The sequence below is a fragment of the Lottia gigantea genome (genome assembly GCF_000327385.1).
Source record: "Lottia gigantea unplaced genomic scaffold LOTGIsca_40, whole genome shotgun sequence".
In the NCBI taxonomy this organism is placed as follows: Eukaryota; Metazoa; Mollusca; class Gastropoda; family Lottiidae; genus Lottia; species Lottia gigantea.
In genome coordinates this window covers 1,675,542-1,687,583 of record NW_008709380.1, presented here as the reverse complement: position 1 = coordinate 1,687,583, position 12,042 = coordinate 1,675,542, and the positions used below count along the sequence as shown (strand labels likewise).

The following is a 12,042-nucleotide window of genomic DNA, read 5'->3' as shown; positions in this document are numbered from 1 at the left end:
CACCCCCCCCCCCCCCCCCCACCACCCGACTGAAAGCCTGATGTTTACAAAGGAAATAAGTTTTTAAATTGAAGTTTGCGACACAATATCTGTAAATAGCTTGTCTCTAAGAACCAGTCCTATTAATAATACATTGTACAAAGAAAACATTGCACAATCAAGTAAGTTATTGATTCAGATATGAAAACCATCCCTGTGCGTTCTTATTGGTTTTAACGTTAAACTGAATGAATGTGACACCATGCACGATGCAAGCATTGATTCTAAGTTTTGCATTTTCTTTGATTCTAGACACTGCCGTGATATATCATGGTTGTGCAAAGAATTTTTAGAGTTACACCGCACTTACATTTCATTTACAAATAAAGTTTGAAAAAATCAATAATCACTAGCCATATGTGCTTGAATCACCAACGTAAAGCAAATCTGAATAACTTAATAGTAATATGGTAAAAGTCATATAATAACGATAAAGTATGTAGTGTGCCTCTTCCGCACTTGCCAACAGAATAACTACACCATAGAATCAATATGTGTGTTGCTCTCTATAGGAAGATTTCACAATACGGCGCTCTTTATAATGGTCATTTTTTAAATGGCAATTTTCAATATATTAACTAAAAAGAAAAAAGAGTACACATTGCATTGAAAGACTGGATCGTCAACCATCAAGGTATCTTTTCCTTTTATTGCGGAAGGATCTGTCGTCTTTCCATCATTTCCCCCATCCAAACTACAAGATGGTTTTGGTCAAAAGTTTTAGGCCTGCCTAACTAATAATGATCGGATATAGGTAACCATATATTGTATTGTAGCATATTGTATTTCTAGTACATTTCAAACATTGAAAGGACAATAGCTAACCAACCTAGGTCAAATGAATCCAGAAAATGAAATAGCGGAGTATTGAGCTGTCATAAGGTTTTTGACCTTGGAAAGAATTTCCTGTTAGAAAATCATTGTTTTTGAAGTATGGCAAGGATGTTCCGAGTTATTCAACCACCAAACGTCGGTCAAAATAACCTGAAAGTTATTGTGAATGTGGTTAAGGTGTCCCAGAGGATGTCATTCTTACAGGAATTGGGTAGCTTCAGGGTCCAAACGACAAACTCTGGACCTTCTAGCTGACGAAGGACTTTCTCTACTAATCTTAAAACAATTATTGAGAGCCTCTTATTCCACGGAAAATGATAGTGTATCAGATGATACACCATACACTTGGCATCAAAGAGATCAAGAAAAACTAATGGAATGATTTAAAAACAAAAAGTTAACGGTGCCGCAGAGATTATCACATCCTGTCAAAGCAAGAAACATCAGATGAGTTCATATGGATTTGCTTCCCCATGCAGCTATCATAACTAGTAGGTCGGCGTCTGTGCCGTTGTTGTTGTTGTTAGTATGTTATCATCAAAAATGATTTCACTAGATTTTGAGTTCTAATGGTGAAAAAACATAATCATTTATATATGGTATATGAGTTATTTAGTTAGTGAAGAAGTTCAGGAAATACGGGCAATTTTGGACGTTGTCTTCGTCCAATTGTTATAAACGCTCAGTGAGTATTTAAGAGGACTTTTAATATGTTAGTCTAGATATATTCTGGACCAATACTGAAAATCAGCCTTTAGTTGTATTGGTAAATACAGTTATGTAATTTTCGTTTGTTTGGTCATAGGTCTAGGCTCTATTTCCATGTATTACTGGTTTCAACAGCCTAGCACACTCTTATTCAATTGAAATATTTATAAATAAAACACTATTTACACTTTTTAGATGTGTGCATTTTGGTTAGATATATTTCCAAAATGAAATGTTTTCCACCCGAAGTTAAAATATGACAAACTGTAGAGGAATTTTCTCAAGAATTGAAATCTGATATTCGGTCCCGTAACACATGACACTCTTCGACATTCAGAGTATAGACTGAATTGGGGTAAATGCATTGAAATGTAGGAGGGGCGTACATTCAAAGAAACAAATCATTTTTTGCAACTGATTGTGTGCAATGGAAGAGAATTTTTTCTACTCTTTCCGATGAAGAGATCTTTGATGTACATTTCCATGTCAAACTCTTAAGGGAAACAGGTTAGAAAATAAGTTATTATCTAGACCTATGCTGGATTCGAACGCGACATTTGTAAGGAGACATTTCCTTTTAAACCCGATATACTCTACTCTACTTCTTACTGATTGGCTAAGGTTATCAATCAGCGAATTATTGATTGATTTTGAATAATCACGAACACAAAAACAAACATGTATCATTGCCATAGTAATGAAAACAAAGTATAATGTGCGTCACGTCTAGTGGAGTATTGTTTTATTCTGTAAGAATTGATTTGGTTGTCAGGTGACAATCGAATTTGTTCGAAGTTGTCTCTGTAGCTAACAAGAGATTGGGTACATTCTGTTACACTGGGCTGGGTTAGCTTGGAGTTTTCTAATTATCTGATAGCTAAAAATTACTTTCCCAATACCTCTTAGTATCATCATACACGCACCATTTGAAAATGTTATATATAATGTCATTGCGAACCTTGACTTTTTTTTTTCAGTGATTCCTTAATCTGTCCACTAGATTTTAAAAATGTGAAGAATGATTGAATCAACGCCTATGATAATTTTCCTAATTCAGCCAAATATTTTTGCGATCAGGTCCATCACAAAGGTTAGCTTTTAATCCAACAGTCTTCATTTGATCGAGGATAGAAATTCTCGTGATCAAAACTATGGAGAACGAACGGCGAGTTTCATACATCATTTTAAGCAAGCCTGAAAGTTTGTAGATTTATCCAAGTGGATGTGGATATGGTACACTGTCTTTGTTTATTAAATATCATGTAAAATATAATAAGTAATATATCATGTCCCAACAAGTTTGATATTACGCCATCTTGAAAATCAATGTGGTGGTTTTCCATCAATTGAGAACAGTGTGGTATGAATTTTTAGCATAAATTAGGAGACTACTGTTTCAGATCAAACAAGATACATTTAATAGTGTTAGTATTTAGAGTAATATCTTCTATATTCTATATTTTAATAGTTTTACAAATATCGTTATCGCACTGGCCTTGTACAATCCTTAACAGTCACGGGAATAAATTCTACTCAATTTTCTCATACCTTAAAATATACTTATTGTTTGATAAAGACCATTGAATGAGATTGGAAATATAATAACAGGTTAATTTAAGAACAGGTTTAAAATTGATAAAACATTCCACAGTAGTCTGCCAAACAACAATGAGCTTGACTGGGCAAGCAAAAAGATTGTGAACCACGCCCTTTTAAATTGAAATAAACCTTTGTTCTACGAAGCGTTGACAAAATGCCTTATCAAGCTATAAAACCAACAAAGTGATAATAACCACTTACAATACTCCAATATAAGAGAAAAGCTAAGAGAAACAAATTAATAGGTAACTCAAGGTAACATCTTCATGTTCAATAACATTTAGGTCTCGCTGTCGATCATGACATATGCCGAGATGGTACTTTCGGATTTCTCAAACTTCCTGACATTAGCTGAGATGTTACCATCGGATTACTCGGCCATGTTTCCCCTTCCGTCAGTGATGTAGATCAGATACACCCATGGCAAATTCTGTTTATCCCAATATGGAACTAAATATAGGACGGTATTGTGTAAATTATGAGTGAGATGCAGTTAAATTTGGTCTTACAAATCCCTCATCAGATAAGTACTTTGTCCTTTGGCAGAATTTATCTATTTAGGTCAGTTTCCTCCGTAGTAACCAGGTAAACAATGGTCAACAATGGCGGATTTATAGATTTATAAATCATTTATAGAATACTTTTACTACTGAACATCATAACGTAATTAACATCATATAAAATAGACAATTTTATGAATGTGTAAGATCCGTCCACCCAGTATTGTCAATATTTTACGCTAAATGCAAACTGTAATAAAATGAAGTCAAGGTAACTTTTTTTTAACTTTTAAGGATATGACCCAATAATCAGGACGACTGATAGTAAGATTGAGCATATGATCATGGTAATAATGAATAAACAACCCAGCACTAAGGTTGGTTCAATCGCCGCTGTTAATCAACGTAACTCCCAGAAAAATGGACGCACTCCTAGAAACTCGGATCAACTGGATGACCTGGGATGCGCCAAACCAATTTTCGATAGAAAGTGCACCACGAGCAACGGTTGGCATCTGATGGCAACTGATAGATAGATAGATAGATAGATAGATTTATAGGGGATTCTTGTTCTGAAGGTATTAAATTTCTCTTATTTGTTGATTCGGTTTATGGCTATTTAAGAAAAATAAAAGTATTTGTGGAACAATTGGTTCTAGTTTTAATTCAACTATACATGACGTCTCGTATATCTAGGGTATTCTAACAAATAACAATTCAAAAAATATTCGGTTCACTAGCAACATAACACACTGTTATTTAAAATGGTGATTAAAAACAATAGGTTCAAGGTTTGAGTTCTTAAGATTTTCGAACCAAATATGTTTGGAATGTGTCAAATTTTTCGGGGAAATATCTGATGTTACTCTGCCATTGGAACAAATATGTCAACTTTTCAACCTTTTGTATATTTTTCACATAATTCTAGGTGGTTTGGGTCGGTCACCATTCCTTAACCGCAATAATCAAGTACTGTAAGCTCACCACCTAAGTTAAATGACAATGTAATTATACCTATCAAGGTAAAAAGGTTAGAAGAAATACTTCGTCGATCTTGTCGAACAGTTAAAATAATCCTCATTTTTTTATCTACTGCACACTTGAACTCCTGATGAAAATCACAGGTAGGGATGATTCTTTGGCATTTAAAAGGAGTTTTGCTGTAACGGAATCAATGGTTGATTCATATCCATTCAAACCTTAACTGACTTTATAACTTGGTTTATGATCTTGGTTTCTAGACAATCCCACTTCTTTCATGAGCAATATCTGCGTCAAAGGAATTAATAAAGTGCTCTTTTAGTTCATGCTATATTGTCCAATTATAATTTGTGGCATACACAATAAAACGCCAGGGATATATTAATACGAGATTCAGAACCTAGACACAGGAGATGTTCATCGTTCAATGAGGTATTTGTATTTCCATCTGGTTCCGTTGGATCAATTGAATTAATTATTCAAGCGCAATGAAAGGACTTATGATACATATCAGTCACGTAATTAAACAAATGTGTAAAGCAATACATGTATATTAAAAGAGTTGTCTTTCCAATCTCTTAGTTTTTTAAAATCTAATAAGAAGATTTAAAACTTGTTACGTTCTTACGTACGTCTGTTCTTAGATGCGTCTCTTGGGTGACGGTGTAAACAAAAAATAACAAATATAAGACAGTACATGATGCGTATAATAGTGGAAATATTTTTAAGACCAAGTAATCAATAGTCATCTTTAATGAATGATATAGTTCGACTTTATGGATTCAAATTCCGTGTTAGGACATCACGACAATTTATAGTCAATTGACCTGGATTCTTTGTAAATATAATAGCAACAGCATCATCATACACACAATGTGCACAGATACCGGTTTCACTAAGCCTTATCCGCTTCACCAAGATTAATTGATTAGCTTAATAAACTACAATGCTTCAACTAGATTATTTGCTTAGCCAGTAAGTTTTCTATTTCAATAAAAATGTCGGTGACGGGCAAGATTTCAGAATAGGTTGAAATTGTTGAGAGCATCTCTTATCTGTGATTAACTAATTCTCTTCTTCTGATGGAGGCTAGAAATCTAAACAATGGCGCGCGAAGTCCTTTTTAAAAAGCTGATGTTAATACTATTTATAAGCCAGAAATACTAGGTAGAGACATAATTTAGCAGTAGTTGACACAGGAACAGTATTTCGTTGCACTATTTAAGCCTAGCTGTTCAGGTATGTTGGTGGAATTCTAGAAAACCGAGACATGTATCTAGTGAGTGGGCGTTTTACTTATTACAACACCCAGAAACTGTTGGTGATTAAATTTAATCATTTAAATTATCACTTGAAGCAACGCGAATGGATTATATAAAAAGTCCAAAAGCGCTTCCAAACTCCTTATATTACTAAATATGTACGGGCTGGCTAGAAAGTTGTAACTTACGCTGGAAATATCAATCGGATTGAAAAAAAAAAACAAGTACTACCATTAAATGAATCGTAGACATAAGAACTGCAACTTACCATTGAAATTACTAGAATGGACAAAAAATTGCCATAAATGGTCACCAAGTACCTACAACTGATACTATTACTAATTCCAATTAAGTGGGCTGCGGAATTCAAGCAAGACAGAGCCCTAACAATAAACCACGTCCACGAAGGTCTAGGTCTAGAAATATTCCCGGAAACATTACCTGGGCTATCTGTCATGAGAATTTTATCCATCGGGATGGGAATGGATGCCAAAGCTCTTGACAGCGAATCAGATTATCCCTGACGAGTTAAGATGTAATAAAGCCAAAAAAAAATTAGAAAAAAAAAAAAAAAAACGGAAATACTCCTCATGGCTTTACTGCAATGCGCATCATTTTTCAGAACGACAAGCAATTGTTCTTATTTTGATGCAAAAAATTATTTCAAATCATCAAAACAGTTTAGTTCGGCATGGATTCGATTCGAAGTGTTTTGTTGTTGTTTAGGCTACCAATCGATTTTGAATAGGCAGAACATCTTCATTATGTACTATTTTATAAACTGAACGCTGGCCAACATTCGTTTCATGAATTATTTTTAAATAGTATCGGATCTCTGTTTCAACCCGCCCCTTGGTGAAGAAAGAAAAGATTTCGTTTTGAAATGTAAATTAATATAAACAAACACGATAGATACTATTAAATATTATTATCAGCTACTAATAAATAATGGCTGTTCTCAAGAGACAAGAAGTTGGTCATAAACGTGTTACTATGGTGATTGTTGCTGTTTTGAATTATACATTGTAACTATTGGTCAAGGAATAAAATAGGGAGTGTAAGGTTTTATCTACGCTGTACAGCAAGCTTTAGCTCAGTATCAGTCTGAACAACCTAGCGAGTAGCAGTCTTTCTCTGGGATAGTAACATTTTCCTGAATTTTCAACTTCTAATTTTTTTGTAACCAATTTATCAAAATGTTTACCCAGTTTAAGATATTTATCGCTTTAGCGTTTGCAGGTGAGATATTTTTTTATGTTTTTAAAGTGGAAAAAGTTACATAATATTTTCGAGCAACGAATTTTTATTTTAGCAAATAGTTAAAAGAAAAAATGCTCGAATTGTTTCTTTAAAGTAAAGATATATACTTCGAGATATTTTTTAAGTAATTAGTGCATAAGAAATATCGTAAATTATGTTCTTTTTTTTAAAAAAAAAAAACTTACGGTGTCTGACATACGAGATTTTATTATTTTTTATTGTATTTGACTAAAGACCTTGAATGTTCATCGAAATGATAATTTGTTTAATTTTGAATAAAAAAAATTAAGGAAATGTGAAATAGAAAAATATAACCTTGATGAAAATTATTTCACGTAATTCAGGGAATTTATTTTTTATTAAAACCTTTAAAATTCGAATATGAAAATGTTAATTTGAATCTAACTGAATATCTAGAGATCGACATATTGGTGTAACAACCCTAGACAGACATAGAGTTTTACTATAAATCAGGATATTTTATACAAAGAAGCAACTAAACACAATTTGTTTATTAACAATATTTTATAGAAAACAAGAGTATGTTATTAGATAGGCTCCAATGAAGCTTTACTAGTCTTTTTTCTGAATACAAGTAAAATAATTGAAGTTGACAATTGAAGATTGAGAGAAGAATTTTTAGAAAACTTTGATTTTTCTGTACGTTTTGTACTTGAACGGTGCGAAAAGAATTCAAATTTGCCTATTAAAAGTATGAGTTCCTTTTTTCTATACTTTTCAAAGAGAATTTTAAATCTGCATTTTAAGAACGTTTGAAGATTGCTGTACTTCACGGAGGAGAGTTCAATTTTGCAAATTCGCACCTTGAGAAAAGAACAGATTTTTATGATTTTTATAGAAGAAAAAAAAAGCAAACACAAATTAATAAAGTAGATGTATGTGAAATAATTTGAAAGTAAACTTTAAAAGAATTTAGATATGTACGTTGTATGATTCAAAAGATTATGAACACCCCTTTAGTTTATTCAAAGTATTTAAATAAAATAACCACTCCCTTTAAGATAATTCAAAGTGTAAGATTTGAATGGTCGAGGTAGAGTGAGAAAAGTGATTTTATAATATTATCCAAGAAGAAAGTTGTTCATACTTTGTGTGTTTGTGACATGAGGAATGGATGAGGTATGCGAAATGTAATAAATCACACGAGTGAACTTTCACTGTACAATTGGATTTACCTTGGATTTTCGAATCTCCAATTGCTTTGGCCAGTTCTAGGAGAACAAAATCCTCCCTTTTTGACAAAAAGTTTTATGCTAGTGGCCGTACAAGTGGGCTTTCATTGAAGAACTGGATTTATCTATCTAAATAAACCTTAGTCTTGTTTTTCATGGTTAACAAACGAATCCCTTTACTATAAAGTTTCGAACTGCCATATTGGCAGGGTTACGTTCTTAAATAACGGTTTTGAAAAAGCGGACACCGATGTGCTAGTGAACTACCTTATTGATTCAATTAGGCAGTTTCCGCGAAATGATGATAAATCTTAAAATACCGTGATCCTGGTTGTCACATTCAAGATCTATACTTGAATTTTTAATGATATAAGCTAGATTGAATTATTGATTACCGTCCCTAGGGTACTTTCAAGTCCAATTCTGTAACACAAAGTTGTTCTTTGATTCGAACAAAGATGATATAACAGTATTTCTATTTAACTTTATGAAATAATTATCTCTAAGGAATATTCTAAACATTAATGTTTGCTTTACAGATTGCATAAAGCTACAAGCTATTCATACCATTTTCAGAATTAAGATCAGAGGGCCACTTTCTCTGCAATTCAATGAAAATAAGTTATAAACAGGGTTGATGCCTTGTTTTTTCAGTTGAAGTAGGCTAAACAATTCTTTTGCAAAGCAATAACTTTTTTAACTTCTTTTGTGATTTCAGGTTGTGTAGTGAATGGTCAGATTTATACTGATAACTGTCCAAGTGTATCTGGTAATGTTAGTCAATGTAACATTGATACTCCTATAGCTGACGTTCCTTCTATCAGCACGAGCAATATCTTGACACCAACATATTCTTTAAATCTGACCGTTATCTGCAGGTAATCGTATTTATATTACTTTTCGATTGATCTTAATTCACTTGAAATGGAATCAAGATTAAATTAGAACGAATTTACAAATATAAGATTAAGAGAATGGAATTACTGGAACCTTTTTCTAATTAGCAGGCGATAGATCAGAAGAATTAAATTGTTTTCAATGACAGTGGAATTGAGTGACATAGTTAGTTCGGTCCTGGATTGGATGGTTAAACGAGGAGACTTGCGTATTTCCTGACTATCATCTGTGACTTCCGGCGTTTGAAAACTATCAGCTTGTGTGTATATTTCTCTTTTAAAATGTGGTGACGATTTTTCCAATAACGCAACAAACGCAATAGTCAAATATACTGTTGCCAACGAACGAACATGGTCAACGTGGATGCTATTTTATGTGTATCTTTAAAGTACAAAACTGACCGTATTCGTTATCTTTGTGGGCTGGTTCTCAAAATATCTCTGTAGAGGATCTAAAAAAAACAGCTATATGGAATTTGAAAAGCTTAAACTTTTTAATCCATCCACAAAACTAATAATGGTTCTATAAGAAATATAATCCTGATATTGTGAAAGGTTCCATAATAAGAAATTACCTGATGCCTTAACCTAATTATTGGTACAGATATGTTTATTTTTCATTTCAGTTCTTCAAGACTAAATGACTTTAAGACAGCAGCATCATGTGTACTCAATTCCTATCGACATTGTGGTGATAATGATTACAAAACATTAGTCGTAAAAGAGGCTGCCTATAAAGATGCCATAACCTATGCTTGTGACAATATTGGACGTAAGTCAATCTGAATACAATATCCTTATTTCACACCTTTATAGGGAGTCAAACGTAAAGCTCTGAGTATATTTATCAAATACGTCTGCATGACTATCTTTATATTCCCTTTCTGTCACCTAGAGATGCAACTAAATTAGAGCCCTCCATCCTACATTACTAATATAAGAGAGGGGGCATTGGAAGGGGACAAAACCTTGAGCCTATACTTAAATCGAATTCAAAACCTCTTGGTTAGCGAGACGAATACCCCCTTCCCCTTTCCTATTGATGAAATAATTTGAAAAAGAGTAGCAAATACAACTTTCAAACTCATTTTTCCATAAAGAAAAATTTGATTTTGCACCAAACTAAGCTTATATTCTGGACAGTGGACAAGGTAATGTTGATCAATTCCTTTTTTAAAGAATAATGTAATAATTATTTTAATTCACAGCCATCATGCATGTGCAGAACTGTATTGGAGACTCTGTCACAGATTGTATAAGAAATAGAGAAGCTCGTGAAAAGAGAACTGATGGTGCCACACCTGACCGAAGTGAACCCTTTTCAGATTATCGTGATCATTTCTGCGCGTAAGTATAAAATAGTGGACATCAAGATACCATTAATGCGAAATCTTTGCTGATCAGAACCACACATATAGTTACACCCTTAACCTTTTGTTTGCACATTGAGAATTATTCTGAAAATAATTTGTGTGATACTTTCTTAGATAGATGATGTTACATTAGATAGCGCAAATTTGATTTCGGGGAAGGAAGGGTTTGATTCTTACAAATGTACAGGCCTAGGGTGGAACAAAAACTTAATTGAGAAATTGAGATAATGGGTCTGGATTCTGGGTATAGTCGAAATCACTTCTTTCGTAAATATTTCTTTTATTCCCTGTCGGTTTGTATTTGATATTCGTTTTACCTGTTGACAGGGAATAAAGTTGGTTACATATTAATGAAATATTACTTTTCGTTTTATATAGATAGAAATTGTAGTATTGCACAAACATTGTTGTATTATTTGTTCATTTCAGTCGACGACAGATAACGAAGGAATGTACTGAACATGATGAAGACTTCCTAGCTTGTGTTGGTACAGGAACTGCATCCATCTACTTGGAATATTACAGGAAAATGACACCAGCTGGTTGTGGAGCTACCTCTATCTTCATTGCTTCATCATTATTGCTAGTATCTCTTCTTTCGACCTTCATGAAATATCTTTAAATACAAATGACTGCAACTACCACAGGAGTCATCTTTCTACATAATGCGTTTCAAACAAACCATAAAAACAACGAATCTCAATGCGTTATTCATGTATAGATCTTTAAAAAATATCGAGCTTTGCTCTTTCAAATTTGATCAAGTAAAGCTCAAATAATGTTTTTGATAATTTCATTAAGAAATGTTCTAGATTTTAACAAGTAAAATTTTGGAGAAACTTTATTATTACTAATGAGCATTGTATGAACATTGCAGTTTGCCAAATTGTTAAAATATCATATTAAACAATTTGATACGATGACTCCTGTGGTAATTGAGTTATTTTCATTAATGAAACTTCTCTCAATTATGAATAAAGATGGTTTTAGGAAATGATGTTTTTGGAAAAGGACTATAATTTTGTAAACTCGGCGTACATTCATGCACATTCCCAAACAATAGCTTACTAGTGTTTCTTTACGAAGCGTGCGGTGTTATGTTGCAAGTCATACTATTCAGAGAAGTCTTATTAATCATTATAAAGTACAACCCGTGATACACAGTTCCATATCCGATTATGTAAGACAAAAGGCGATTGAAAGGTACCTTAAGCAAGGAGCTTTTTGTTCTTCGAGCGAGTATCTCAGGATGTACCATTTCAAGCTCATTTTAAATCATTTTCCTGAAGACAATAACTGTGATATGGTCGATGTATTAATTTTTAATTTATTAGCGATTTTCTTACCCTTAACGTTTTATTTAACATCTCAAAGCACTTTTGTAACATAATCACTCT

The 12,042-nt window shown here is 33.1% G+C and overlaps 1 protein-coding gene across 1 annotated transcript; it reads left to right on the top strand.

Moving 5' to 3' along the window:
- The first annotated feature begins 7,031 nt into the window (after positions 1-7,031).
- LOTGIDRAFT_233523 (hypothetical protein) lies at positions 7,032-11,568 on the top strand. Its single transcript, XM_009060056.1, has 5 exons — positions 7,032-7,162; positions 9,095-9,254; positions 9,899-10,044; positions 10,481-10,619; positions 11,075-11,568. Exons 1-5 carry the CDS (start codon positions 7,120-7,122, stop codon positions 11,265-11,267), a joined length of 681 nt encoding a protein of 226 aa, XP_009058304.1. The 5' UTR covers positions 7,032-7,119; the 3' UTR covers positions 11,268-11,568.
- Positions 11,569-12,042: the final 474 nt, after the last annotated feature.